The sequence below is a fragment of the Arachis hypogaea genome, chromosome 16, assembly GCF_003086295.3.
Source record: "Arachis hypogaea cultivar Tifrunner chromosome 16, arahy.Tifrunner.gnm2.J5K5, whole genome shotgun sequence".
Taxonomy (NCBI): domain Eukaryota; kingdom Viridiplantae; phylum Streptophyta; class Magnoliopsida; order Fabales; family Fabaceae; genus Arachis; species Arachis hypogaea.
Window position 1 is genome coordinate 137,287,424 of NC_092051.1, and position 15,615 is coordinate 137,303,038.

General features: G+C 37.4%; 1 protein-coding gene across 1 annotated transcript; it reads left to right on the forward strand.

Annotated features, from left to right (window-relative positions):
* Window positions 1–5,076: 5,076 nt before the first annotated feature.
* On the forward strand, window positions 5,077–10,203 carry LOC140180269 (uncharacterized). The gene is made up of 3 exons (XM_072220726.1): window positions 5,077–5,479; window positions 5,564–7,356; window positions 7,612–10,203. The coding sequence occupies exons 1-3, from the start codon at window positions 5,077–5,079 to the stop codon at window positions 10,201–10,203; spliced, it is 4,788 nt and encodes a 1,595-aa protein (XP_072076827.1).
* The last annotated feature ends 5,412 nt before the right edge of the window (window positions 10,204–15,615 follow it).

Consider the following 15,615-nt stretch of genomic DNA (forward strand, 5'->3'; position numbering starts at 1 on the left):
TTTCTGCTTCTAAGGTCTATTATCCATTTAGGCTTTGGATGTAGGATGAAAAATGGGAAAAAAAATAAAAAAAATAATTTTTTTTATATTATTTAGCTGGAGAGAAAATAAAAAAAAATTATTTGGATGAAAAATAAAATAAAACAAAATAAAATTATACTGAAATAAAATTATATTAATATATTTATCTATATTATATATAAATTATATTTTAAAATTTTAATATATATCTTTGTCAATAATAATATTATTTTAAAGTTATTTTTTATTATTTTTTAAATATCATAAATAAAAGAATGTATTATTTTTTAAATATATATAAATAAACAAGTTCATAAAAAAATAATAAAAATTATTCATAGGTTACGTCATTAATTTCTTTAATCATATTTAAAAAAAAATTTTACTAAATCGTCTTTATAAAATAAAATATTAATATCAGAAGTGATTAACATTTTTTTTTTACTATATGTGACAAAAAATTATATGCAATTTTTATAAACATAAAATAAAACACTAAAAAAGTAAGAATGACCAAAATTTTAAGAGAGAAATATTTTATCATTACACCGATTTTAAAAACGTATTAAAAAATTTAGTGATTTTTTAAATATTTTTTGAAAACCTAAGAAAAAAAGAATTAGTGTTTGAATTTTTTTATATAAAAATACCTTTTAGTTATTAGTTATGTTTTGTTTATTATTATATTAAAATATTTTTTTAAATAATAAAAATGGTACTTATTTTAGGCATACGCACTGTATTTAGGGGTGGTAACGGGGTGGGTAGGGGCGGGTTTTTGCTCTATCCGACCCCGCCCCACCGTACAACAACCCGCATGGAATCCATCCCACTTCTACTCGCGGGTAGTAAAACGTTGAACCCTGATCCGTCCCTGTCGGTACCCGCCTCTATAATTATTAAAATTCAATAAATAAAATAAAATTTCAAAATTTATATAACCATAATCACATACATAACATAAATTAAAGTAAAAATTTAAATATGATACAATATTATTAATCATTTACTAATTATTTTACATATATTATACATATTATATATTAAAATTATATATATTATATATATAGCGGGACGGGTATTACCTAAACCCGACCCCGCCCCCGCCCCCTCCCAAGAACCCGCCTCGGTGCGGGGCGGATAGAGCGGGGTGGATACCCGCGAGTTCGGGTGGTATTGCCATCCCTAACTGTACTAAATAATTTGCATACCACCTTTGAAATTCTAGCACTCTCATTATAATCAATCACATAAATTCTTGTAGTTCTCAAGGGTCTATTAATCAAAGAGCAACTACAACAACACCAATATTATAATATGCAATTTTTGATGTATTAAATATATATTTCAGTCAATATTCAAGATATATAACTATATATTCAAAATGCATTAGCATATACCAACCATAAGCTTCTTTTTAAGAATCTGATAAGTATATTAATTACAAAATATAGAGGCTTTACTAAGATTATACAACATTAGATCCTAAAATCATAAACATGCACAAAATATATTTTACCATTACTGATCGCGTTCTTCTTAAATTACACCAGCTTCCTTCATTAAGTCATATAATGCACCGTGGCGATTTGTCCATATGAAGAGCACGACATAACAACACGAAAGCTAAAGACTTGGGAATCAAAATTAATATTCCTGAGTTTGAAGGGAGACTCCAACTTGATGATTTCATCGACTGGCTTTGCACAGTGAAAAGGGTATTCGAGTTAAAAGACATTCCAGATGATAAGCGTGTGAAGTTTGTAGCAATCAAGTTAAAGAAGCATGCGTCAGTATAGTGGGAGAATCTCAAGCGTTAGCGAGAAAGAGAAGGAAGAAGAAAGATTAAGACATGGGATAAAATGCGTCGTGAGCTCAAGCGCAAGTTCCTTCCTGAACATTACAGGCAAGACACCTTCATCAAATTTCATAATTTAAGGTAAAAGTAATTATCTGTGGAAGAATATACAATGGACTTCGAAGAGCTGCTTATGAAGTGTGACATTCAAGAGCCCGAAGAACAAACAATTGCTCGTTATCTTGGAGCCTGGAGGACTAAACAAAGAAATTTCTGATGTCGTTCAACTGCAACCATATTGGACCTTGGATGATGTCATTAGGCTGTCATTAAATATTGAAAAGCAAAGAACACAAAAGAATAACACTCAGTCGCCAAAGAACAAAAAAGTCATCCTTGATGTTCAACAAGAAGTGAAGACAGGATATTTTAAAGGCAACAAGGAGCGTTGATCATCAGGTAGGAAATGCTTCAAATGTCAAGGTTTTGGGCATATTGTTGCTGATTGTCCAAACTGAAGGGTTATCACTCTTGTCGAGGAAGAAGTTAATGAAGAACCAATTCAGGAGCAAGAGGAGGAAGGTGAGGTTGACTATGCTATTGAAGAAGAAGTTCCACCCGATTGTGGAGAAGCTTTAATAGTTTGTCGAAACTTGAATACGACAAGGGTAATAGAAGACGAGAGTTGGCAACGCCACAACATCTTTCACACAAGATGCACTATTGAAGAGAATGTTTGCAAGGTTATAATAGACCGCGGAAGTTGTGAAAATGTTGTTTCAAATTATATGGTAGACAAACTGAAGCTTCCAACCGAGTTATATCTTCATCCGTACAAGTTGCATTGGTTAAAAAAGGAGAATGAAGTTAAAGTAACAAGGCGATGTTGTGTCCAATTTTCTATGGGAAGCAAATACAATGATAAAGTATGGTGTGACGTCATCCCGATGGACGCGTGTCATTTACTATTAAGACGTCCTTGGCAATATGATAGTCAAGCTATTCATGATGGTTTTAAAAATACATAATCTTTTATCATAGATGGCAAGAAGATCGTTTTAACTCCATTACGACATGTAGATGGTCAAAAGAATCAAACTGACCTGTGCCATTTCACATCTTTCAAGACTAAAGGCACTCACCAATGGAATCTTTCGCCAATACAAGATGAGCCTTTTTCAACCCAGGGAGGATAATGCAGGAGCTCTTTCCAACCCAGGAGAATGATGCAGGAACATGTATCTTTATATTTGTGTCGTTAGCTAAAGTAGTCTAGTTTAGTATATATTATTATATTGTGCTATGAGTTAGTCCCACATCGCCCGAGTCATGAAGGTCTCCCGTCCCCTACTAGTGTAAATATGCATATGTACCTCTTTTGTTTGTGAGTTGAATTAATTGAGTTATATATTTAAATAATCTATGTGCTTATTTTCCTCTAGACTCTTTGAGAGTAAGAGGTGCATCCTTGGTTTAACCTCGCCAAGATTGGTGGCCCAAGCGACGCCCCGGCGTCCGTTTGGTATCTACAGCTTGAGCTTGGATCTTGACAACTTGAATTTGTTCTTCAGCTATCAGAACTTGTCTTTCAGCTAGCATAACCTTTCAGTAGTTAACGCTTGCTTCGTAGCAATATCAAGTGATTTATCATAGTAATTATTCCCATCCTTCAACATATCTGTCAATCCTTGAATACCTTTACTCATTCGTTTCATATCAGCTTCAAATAAACCACTCATTGGTGCTTTACGTTTAGAACCTCTATGATTCTCTTGTGTTCCATTAGATTGGTTTGAGTTATCTAAATTAGGGCTTTCCTCTGCAACAAAGCTAGCCAATCATTCCACTCACAGTCAAACCCCTGATATTTATCATCATTCAAATTAATTGTTTCCTTTATCTTGGCCATACTTTTATTTCTTTCTTTGACACTTCCAACAATATTTCAGTTGCTCTGTCTTGACCATATATAAAATATAATTTATCATAATATTTTATGGGAGTTCGCATCCACTTTTTTGCATTTGGTCTTGCCTATATAAAAAAATAGATGCATATATATTAATTTAATTGTACGGTTTTCTTTCCTTACGTTGTGAGTAGTTTCATAAATAAATATATACAAAAGAAATAGCTTCATGAAAATCTAGTCCTCACATATTAGTTATTTGTATAAATTTTTTAGATGAAGGAAGCATATATTATGTGTAAATTTGACTCTTGTGAAGAATTCTAATCATTTAGAATCACAGGACAAAATAATTTCATACTGCAACTTATCATGCGCAAAAGAATCTATAAACTTTAGTAGCAACTTATCATGATATTAATTACTTTAATTAAATTTGCCCAAACTTTAGGTTTAGCGGTGAAGAGTTTGGTGTCTGGTTCCATGAAAATCCACTTAAGTTATGAAAGAGATCATATCAAACTCCAAAGTGATCCTTCAAAATCTTCAGTCTATTCTTAAGATTATCTTTACGAAGATGGTTCGCGAATGAAGCTTTTAGAGTTGCAAGAATGTTGTCATATGCAGTTATTGTAAAAGTACCGTCAACTCTGTTTCCTTTGCTACATTCCTCAATCAAAGCATCAAAGAAAGCTACATCCATTTCTTCAGTCCATCTTAAATTATCTTTACTTGATGTGTCACCTTGAGATGCCATCTTCTTTGCCATTCGGTCTTAACCTGAAAAATTAAGAACTAAATTATAAAAACAATCTTCTATAAAATAATTTTAATAGAATAATGATATGGTCACCATTAATACAAATCATAACCGACCATCATCATAACTCGTCTTTGCCGTTATTGTTCGGCCCTTATGAATTATAACTCGGCAAAATTAATGACATTATAACTGACGTCTCAAACGGTATGAATAAAGTCGGTTACAAAACCAATTATCAAGAACGGTCAAATAATCATCTAGAATATAACGGACGATTAAATATCTATAAAAGCAAGGTAAAGTATCTTTTCTCATTCACTCTGAATTAACACCATAACTGACTTAAGCATTGGAGTGCCTTTGCAGGTACACTCCACCCCTTTTGTATTACTCACACCCTCACATCTACAAGGAGAAAGGAGAATTCGGACTCTGAGGAGTGGACGTCCAATCTTGCAGCGTATAGCTCGGCTGACCTTGAGGAGCTGAAGCCGACCTATTTCCCAGGCAAGATCAATTGGCACCCACCGTGGGACCGAGGAAATCATATTTTTTCTTTTGGTCTCATCATTTCCATCTACATCCATGGCTGACGTACCGCCTCCATCACTGTCCGAACTCATGCGAATGGTAGCTGAGCTACAACAAGCTAATCAGCGGATGGCTAACGAGAACCAAATAATGGCTGCTCAAATTGCCGAACTAAATCATGCTCAGATTGAACACAATGATGCTCATCGCCAACAGGCGGAGGACGAGGAACATCAATCCCAACCGACCCATGTTTCAGAAACCGCTCAACATGAAGAGCAGCAGCACGAAGACAAGAAAGAAGAATCCGAGGACCTTGTAGGCCCTTTCACAGAAGAAGTAATGAATTTCGAACTGCCAAAGAGGTTCACTCTGCCGTTGACCCTCACGCCCTACGATGGACTCGGAGACCCAAGGAAGTTCATAAAGAAATTCCGATCAATAATGATCGTCAATGGTGCATCAGATACAGTTTTATGTCGTTGTTTTCCGAATTATTTAGACGGTCCTGCACTTGATTGGTTGTGTGCTTTGCCTGCAGGTTCCATTTCGCGCTTTTATCAGCTGGCGAAGTTATTCGAAGAACATTTCGCCGGATCTGCAATATACTTGCACGATTCCGATTACCTGAACACCATCAAGCAAGGAACGAACGAAAGCCTAAAGGACTATATGACTCGCTTTACCAAGGTCGCAATCAACATACCAGATCTCCATCCCGAAGTCCATCTACACGCAATTAAAAGCGGCCTCCGACCTGGGAAATTCCAGGAAACAATCGCAGTAGCAAAACCGAAGACCCTAGCAGAATTTCGAAAGAAAGCAAAAGGACAAATTGACATCGAGGAGCTCAGACAAGCTCGGAAATCTGACAAGTCACACTTCCGCGAAGAAGATAAGAGTTCAACCATTAAGAAAAGTTTTAAACTAACACCCAGATTTGATTCTTATACGCAGTTCAACACCAAGAGGGAGGACATAATCAAGGAGATCTTGAACTCCAAACTAATTAAGCCACCAAGAAAGGCCGGCACATACCAGGATGCAAAGCATGTGGACAAATCAAAGTACTGCGCTTTCCACCAAAAACACGGCCACAACACTGATGATTGTGTGGTCGCCAAAGACCTCTTAGAACGACTAGCAAGACAAGGACACCTAGACAAATACATTAGTGGTCACATCCAAAAGCGCAGCCACAGTTCCACAACAAACGACCTCTCTGAACAAAACCGAGGAAAAGAGAAGGCAGCTTCAAACCAATATGAAAGGCCACGAGGTATAATCAATTGTATTTCAGGAGGATACGCAAGTGGGGGATACTCAAACTCGGCAAGAAAAAGGTCGTTCCGAGCAATATGCTCGGTAGAAGGACCAAAGCAAGATGTAGCAATCAATAACCCACAACCAGAGGTCACTTTCACACAGGCCGACCTTAACTCTAACATACAAAATCTGGATGACCCTGTGGTAATCACACTCCAGCTGGGAGACCTATTAGTGAAAAAAGTCCTCTTGGATCCTGGGAGCAGTGCCGACGTTCTGTTTTACTCCACATTTCAAAAGATGAAGCTCAGCGATAACATGCTACAGACCGCAGGAGGCGACTTGGTCGGCTTCTCAGGAGAACGAGTTCCAATACTCGGATCAGTGTGGTTACAGACCACACTGGGTGAGCAACCCTTTTCAAAAACTAATGATATTCAATATTTAGTAGTGGATTGTTTCAGCCCATATAACCTTATTCTTGGCCGACCTTTTTTGAATAAATTCGGCGCCATTGTATCTACAGTTCATCTCTGTGTGAAGTTTCCAGTGCAGGGCGATCAGGTCGCAACAATCCATGGAGACCATAAGGAGGCGCGACAGTGTTACAACATCAGTTTAAAATTCCAAAACCGTGCAACACAACAAGTCAACAATGTCGACCTCAACCAGAAGGAAGGCATACTGGCCGACCTCGACCCAAGAGCTGATTTCCTCGAGCGCCCGAAACCATCCGACGACTTACAAAAAGTATATTTCAACAATGACCCTAACAAATTTACATATGTAGGTACATCAATCAACACGGCTGAGTTACAGGCCATAACATCCTTCCTACAAGAAAACGCCGAGTTTTTTGCCTGGAAACCTGCTGACATGCCCGGCATTGACCCACAAGTCATCAGTCATAAACTAGCAATAAACTCCTCAGTCCGACCAATCCAACAGAGGAAACGAAAACTCGGCGAAGAAAAAAGGAAAGCATCACTGGAGGAAACACAAAAGCTCATCAACGCCGAATTTATCAAAGAAATCAGATTCACTACCTGGCTAGCCAATGTGGTAATGGTAAGGAAACAAAACGGTAAGTGGCGCATGTGCGTCGATTTCACTGATTTAAACAAAGCATGTCCAAAGGATTCTTACCCTCTACCATCCATAGACTCTTTAGTAGACAACGCATCGGGCTACGCTACTTTAAGTTTTATGGACACGTATTCAGGGTATAATCAAATACTAATGCACCCCTCCGACCAAGATAAAACGGCTTTCATCACTGATTTCGGCAATTATTGTTATAAAGTTATGCCATTTGGATTAAAGAACGCAGGTGCAACTTACCAACGTCTTATGGATAAAGTGTTCGCCAAACAAATCGGCAGGAATATTGAAGTTTATGTCGACGACATGGTCGCCAAGACAAAAACCGGAGATAACCACATCACAGACCTAACAGAAATATTCGGCCAAATCCGCAGATACAACATGCGCCTCAACCCCGAGAAATGTGCCTTCGCCGTCCAAAGGGGTAAGTTCTTAGGCTTCATGCTGACGTGCAGGGGAATAGAGGCAAACCCAGACAAATGCCGAGCAGTGCTAGACATGGCCAGCCCCAAAACAGTAAAAGAAGTTCAGCGCCTCACAGGACGCCTTGCCGCACTTTCCAGATTTGTTCCCTGTTTAGCTTCAACTTCTGTTCCTTTTTTCCAAACAATTAAAAAGAAAAGTAAATTCGAGTGGAACGACGATTGTGAGAGGGCCTTTTCAAAATTAAAAACAACACTCTCACAACCGCCGATTCTACAAAAACCCCTACAAAGGGAGGATTTATTTCTATATTTATCGGTAACTGATTGGGCAATAAGCTCAGCCCTTGTTACAGAAAGAAGCAAAGTTCAGCATCCAGTGTACTTTGTTAGCAAAACTCTACAGCATGCCGAACTTAATTATCCAAGGATTGAAAAGCTCGCGTTGGCACTCATATTCTCGGCGCGACGTCTCCGACCTTATTTCCAGAGCCACGTTATCCATTTCAGAACAGATCACCCACTAAGACAAGTGCTGTACAAACCAGAAGTTGCAGGACGACTAATTAAATGGGCAGTCGAACTGTCTGAATTCGACATCAGATACCAATCCAGAGGACCAATCAAGTCACAATTCCTGGCAGATTTCATTGCCGAACTTACCATACCATCTGAAGAAGATCATGCAAAACAATGGATTTTATTTGTCGACGGCTCCTCAAATCAAGAAGGCTGTGGTGCAGGAATTCGTCTTGAAGCCGACGACGGATTCATATTGGAACACTCAATACACTTAGCCTTCAAAGCAAGCAACAACCAATCCGAGTATGAAGCACTACTCGCCGGACTCAGACTTTGCTCAGATCTTCAAACATCGACGATCAAGGTATATTGTGACTCTTTGTTAGTCGTACAGCAGGTAAATGACATCTTCCAGGTAAAAGACCCTCTACTTTCTAAATACCTGCTACTAGTAAAGAAACTTTCAAAGAAATTTATCAAATTTGAAATAGAACATATTCCTCGAGAACAAAACCAGAGAGCAGATCTCTTATCTAAGCTCGGCAGTACTCAGTCTACGCTAACCACACTACACCAGTTCACAATAACATCACCCACTGTTACTCTGATAAACGTATTAAGTGTTTCACAGGAAACAGATTGGAGGACGGACTTTATACACTATTTAGAAACAGGTGTTGTACCAGAAGGGGTCGAAAACAGTAAAAAATTTCGGCGGCAAGCATCCTTCTTCACAATCCTAAATGGAGAACTGTATCGACGAGGTTATACCCGGCCACTACTCAAATGTCTCAACAAGTCCGAAGCAGAAACAGCTTTAGCCGAGGCACACGAGGGAATCTGTGGGACACACACAGGAGCTCGGAGCCTAGCATCAAAGGTCCTCCGGGCTGGATTTTTCTGGCCGACTTTAACACACGACAGCAAACAGAAAATCAGGACATGCAACAATTGCCAAAGACATGCACCCCTGATACACATACCTGCCGAACAGTTACATCACGCAGACATCAGTTGGCCATTCAACCAATGGGGTCTAGATATACTCGGGCCGTTCCCTACGGCACCGGGCCAGGTAAAATATCTTATTGTCGGAATCGATTATTTCTCCAAATGGGTGGAGGCCCAACCTTTAGCAAGAATAACATCACAACAAACAATCACATTTGTTTGGAAGCACATTATTTGCCGTTTCGGCATACCTCAGCATATTACAACTGACAATGGTCGCCAGTTTGCCGATCAAAAATTTCAAGCTTTTTTGCAGAATCTAAAAATAAAACAACACTTCGCCTCTGTGGAACATCCCCAAACGAACGGCCAAGCTGAAGCCGCAAACAAAGTCATCTTACATGCACTAAAGAAGAAACTAGACGAGGCCAAAGGACTCTGGGCCGAATTAATACCTGAAGTACTTTGGGGATACAACACCACCCCACAAACATCAACAAAGGAGACACCATTCAGATTGGTATATGGCTCAGAGGCCATGATACCCCTGGAGATCTCCCAGAACTCTATCCGAACTTACATCAACAATCAGGACGAGGCTCGGAAATCCGAGCTCGACGTGATCGAAGAAATAAGAGACATAGCCACATTGAGGCAACGCGCAGCGCAGCAAGCCATAGCTCGACAATACAACAAAGCGGTGAGAAACAGAAACTTCGTCACAGGAGATCTAGTTCTCCGCAAAACCGAAACTGCTCGGAAACCACCAACACATGGAAAGCTCGCAGCCAATTGGGATGGTCCATACCGAGTATCCCAAGCACTCGGCCAAGGAGCATACAAATTAGAAACACTAGATGGTAACCTCTTACCTAGTACATGGAATGTATCTTCCTTAAAGAAATTTTATAGTTAAAAAGACAGGGACAGGCTTGTACTCTTTTTCCTACTGCCAAGATTTTATCCCAAAGGGTTTTGCTTGGAGAGGTTTTAACGAGGCTAGCCTACCTGCACCTTTGTATGAAACAATTCCGAATATACAAGGGACGAACAAATGTCCTATCCTTTCTATCAAACCGATCTTATCAAACTATCAATCCAGCTCGGACAAATGCCAATACTCGTCCAAGCTCCAAACGGCAATTATCAAATTAAACGCCAATAAACTCGGAAATATATCCGAACAATGCAAACAGCTTTTTACAAAAAGCACCAAATTTTCAAACAAGTCAATTTTAAAAGGCTCAAAAACAGGAGCCATACTATTATCCGCTTACAAAAAACAGTCAGATTACAAGAACAAAAAACAAATTCACAAAGGTCTTTTCATAACAACCTAAACATTATCGGCCTCATCTTCCGCATCCCCATCATCCTCAATCAACTGACCATCTCGAACTATCTTCCCAGGGTCCATGCCAGAAAGATCGGCATCGGGAACCAAAAACTTCACCTGCAACCTTGCCCTTTCAAAACCTTCAACAAACGAGTCCAAAATCTCATCCACCTTTTTCTGCTCCATATCCTTAAGCTGAGCAGTCACCTCAATCAACCGACTTTGCACGTTCACCAGATCGCTTTCCTTCTTCTTCAAATCCTCAACATCCTTAGCATAACTTTCCTTAGTCTCCTTCAGCAACTTCTCGGTCTCAGTCAAACGAGCTTGAAGCTCAGCAGCAAGATTCTCACACTTAATCAACTCTTCCTTCAAAACAGACACCTCACCTTTCTCAGCAGCCACTCCCTTATGTTTCAATTCCTGACTTCGACCCAGACTTGCAAGGCGCAACCCAACAACCTGGATGGCAAAACAAACTCATAAGAAAACAAAAGGAAAAATAAGGAAAACATCAGTAACTTGTTACCTGCATATATTGCCCAACAGCCACATCCCCGACCTCCTTGGCAAGAGTTACATCGGCCGACGATTGGCAATACTCATCCACAATAGCCATGTAAGGATATTCCTTTCCCCACACCGAAAACGCCTCACTTTCCTCAGAAATCTCGTGCAGCCTTTTTTGATTCCCCATAAAAGCCTATAACTCTTCAAGAGGAACCCCAAACTCTTTCTCATCAGAATCATCTGATAATTCCACAAGCTTGGACTTCTTCCTTTTCTTCGCGATAACTTTCCTCCGCCCTTGACGAGGCTGCGAAACCTCGCCAGTACCAACAACCTTCTCAGCATTAGATGACGACACCTCTTTCTCCAAATTTTTATTCTTAAACCGCGTCCTTAGCGATGCAGCAGAAACGCCAGGATACTTCCCACCTGAAGAAAACATATCGTGTTAGAATTTTTCAACAAGAAACACAAACATTAACATAAACCCTAGAAACTCACCTAGATACTCTACAACAGCACCCTTATCCTCTTCCCACTTCAGCAACTCATACATCGATATCAAATTTTTTCGATCAACATTCTCCACCAAAAATTCTATCAGACACTCATTCCTCGGCGATATAACCTCCGGACCGAGTATATTTTGCGGCTCCGAGCACCAAAAGAGGGGAAATTTCTCAGCAAGGTTTTCATCAATAAAAAACGGAAAATCCTCTTCTGAACTCTTAACTTTAAAATACATCTCCTTGAAGTCTTTAAAAGAAGATTTGTACAGTCTAAAAATCCCAAAACCCGGAGTGCTATTGAAATTTACCCAACCTCCTTTCCAAACACCTTTAGCTTGAAATAAGGAAAAGAACAAATCCACAGACGGCACTTCCTCCAGAAACTCCATCAAAACCTCAAAAGATCGAAGGAAAGCCCATCCATTTAGATGAAGCTGTGAGGGAGCACAGTTGAGCTGCTTAAGAACTTGACACTCAAACTCCGTAAAAGGAAGCCTAACCCGCAACTCTTCAAGCACACAGCTATGCATGTAAAAGAACCCAAACCCCCACTCTCGGTGATAAACCCTATCATCCACACTACATGATAACAACTCCACCTTGACTCCGGAACCTACCCTCACTATTTTATTCACATCCACCTCCCTCACCGCCGCTTCATCAGAAAAAAGTGAAACCCGTGATTTAACATCTTCCCCTACCCAATCATACGACTAATCCACCCTATCCTTCTTCTCTTTCCCAAACCCCATTAGATCGAAAAGCAATAGAAGAAGAAACGAAAAAAGGAAAAACACAAGAGAAAGCACAGAAATGGATCAGAAACAGAAAAAGAGACTCATACCTCTCTTACTCATTCTTCAAAAGAAAGCAAGCATATAACAAACAGCCAACAAAACACCCAGAAAAATCTGAAGAGATTCGAAGAATTAAAGGAACAAAACGTTCCAAATAATCACCCCCCCCACTCCCAAAGCCACATCAAACAGTGAGCCAAACATTGGGAAACCGTGAAAATTAAATGCAACCATTATTCCTTCTCTTTCATCTGGAAATAACGGACACGACTCCCCACGTACCCACATTTCAAACCACTGAACCATCTTTTAATAAAGTAAGTTGATCTGGGGGCTCATCCACTAACCCACACAAGCCGAGTTATAACTCATCAAAAAGTAAAGCTCAACCTGCTTCATTAAAATCCTCCTCAGGCTAAGCTTGGGGGTTGTGATATGGTCACCATTAATACAAATCATAACCGACCATCATCATAACTCGTCTTTGCCGTTATTGTTCGGCCCTTATGAATTATAACTCGGCAAAATTAATGACATTATAACTGACGTCTCAAACGGTATGAATAAAGTCGGTTACAAAACCAATTATCAAGAACGGTCAAATAATCATCTAGAATATAACGGACGATTAAATATCTATAAAAGCAAGGTAAAGTATCTTTTCTCATTCACTCCGAATTAACACCATAACTGACTTAAGCATTGGAGTGCCTTTGCAGGTACACTCCACCCCTTTTGTATTACTCACACCCTCACATCTACAAGGAGAAAGGAGAATTCGGACTCTGAGGAGTGGACGTCCAATCTTGCAGCGTATAGCTCGGCTGACCTTGAGGAGTTGAAGCCGACCTATTTCCCAGGCAAGATCAGGTGTCATATTTATTTTTCTCTTCCATCTTATATTTTCTTATATTTTCATGCTGATATTATTGGGACAACTTTTTTTTAGAATAATTTTAGTGTAATTTGTGTCTTTTATTTTCGATTCTGCTTCATTATTATTAGAAAAATAAGATTGTATTTAACTTTTCTATAAGCACGTGCGCTTTCACTATTTGAATTTCTGGAATGACATAATTTTTTAATTAATCTTGAAAGAAATTTGAATTTAAAGCAACATATATCTATTTTCAACAATGTTACATGAATATAAATATTAGTCACTAATCACCATATAGGAATAACACAGAATCATTACATATATATAATCAAACTGTAGTACAAGTAATATTATCAAACTTTATAAATAATATAAACAAATGCGGCTCACATTTATAATCAAGTTTTATAAATAATATAATTAAACCAGATTTAAATTTATAATTAAATTATACAAATAAAATTATAAAAATAAAAATCTAGTTGTTTTTCCATGAAAATTTTGATAATTTTTGTGAGAAAAATTAATTATTTTAGTATTTGATAATATTATTAAAAATATATAAAATAATAAATATAAATATATAAATACATAATAATGATTTATTTAGAGCCTAATTTCTAATATATATTTTATTGACTTCCTTTTGATGAGCCAAACAGATTGATCCTTTTAGGTTAATTTATAGAAAAACTCATTTGGTCATTTTTTATCGATTCACTTTATTTCTTTTAAATCAATAGGTTGTTCAATTAGATATTTAAATAGTTTAAAGGATTAAATTATAGTAATATATTATTTAAGTTTAAAATTAAATTTACTAATTTATATAAATAATTTATTAAAATTCTGGTGTGTGCATCTCATGTATGGTTTCCGCATTTGAGATTTAGCTGGGTTCCCAGAAGATAATCCTTTTAATTATTTAAATCATAAATATAAAAATTTAACTACCATAAATTATTCTTATAGAAATATACATAAAAGTATGGAATGTTTACATATTTATTTATAGTTAAGCTTTGTAAATAATATAATCAAATTTTATAAATAATATAATTGAGACAAAAATCAAAATATAAAAAAAATGTAATAACGATCAATATTTTGTGTTCATAAAATATACAATTATTATGCTATAAAAAATTTGATTTTGTCTTTGAGAAAAATTTGTTTATTTTAGTAGTTGTCTAGTTTAATTTATTAAAAAAATTATGTAAAATAACATATATATATAAATACATAATAATTGATTTTTTAACTAATGAATAATTTATAGTGTTTATAATTTCTTCTACTTTTTAATTTTAACCGTATTAAGATTTATTATTATTATTACTATTTATTTATTTTTTTAAGCTAGATTGGTTTCAGTTCAACTGTGGGACCCAGCATTATCCAGTACTATATGATTAATCACCGTCCAAGATTAGACCAATACGTTGAACCACAATTAAAGTCAGTAAGTCACGACGTGGTAAGCGTTACGGTGTAGATAGAGAATACGTGTCTGAATAAAATCATTTCTGTTTCGTGTGAACTTGTAACTCGTACAGCACAACACATTCAGAAATTCAAAAGAAAAATTCCAGGGACAAATGTCAACACTCTACATACTAATACTATCAAACAAAAAGAAAACATCCAAGATAAGTGACCCCTTCTGTCCCCACTTTCCACACCCATCTAAGTTCATGGACCATGAAGCAAGCTAAGTCGAGCAACGTACTAATTAACAAAGTTTAAGTGAATTTAGTACCTACGATTATTAAGATCAGGGACGCTTCTAGAGAATTTAGGATTTAGGATCACGAATTGTTTACAATAGAAACCGTCAGAAGTGATGCTCACCACAGGAGGAAGAAGTAGACGCTCTGGATTTTCGTCTCTGATGAAGAAATTGGGCCGAAGCTTCTCAATGAAAAGTACCAGCAGAAGAAAGCGGAGTTTAAGGTCAAAGAAGAAGGGGTTTTGTTTTCCACTGCTGAAATTCAAGCGTTCTCGATCCAAGACGAAGGGGAGATCCCTACGGTGGTGGGGAAAATGAGGATCGGCAAGCGTTGCTGCTTCTTGATCCCCGCTCAACCCCGAAAGAAAAACATTGGTAAGAGCATCGATTAAGAAATTGAAAGTAGTGATGACAAATGTTACGGATCACCACTTTTATAAATATTAGTTGATATTTTAGTCTAATATGTTATTGTTTTTATTATTAGAATTTAAAATTTGACCAAAAATAATGTATATATGTTGATCAACCTATGCTATGTGTTAATTTATGCTGTTAAATATAGTT

What these genes read in the sequence shown, in the direction of transcription:
- LOC140180269 (XM_072220726.1), top strand. Translation starts at nt 5,077, where the DNA reads ATGGCTGACGTACCGCCTCCATCACTGTCCGAACTCATGCGAATGGTA. An exon ending in ATCAATAATGATCGTCAATG is followed by an intron (nt 5,480 to 5,563) that starts GTGCATCAGATA and finishes CTTTGCCTGCAG; the next exon opens with GTTCCATTTCGCGCTTTTAT. An exon ending in GGCTAGCCAATGTGGTAATG is followed by an intron (nt 7,357 to 7,611) that starts GTAAGGAAACAA and finishes TTTGGATTAAAG; the next exon opens with AACGCAGGTGCAACTTACCA.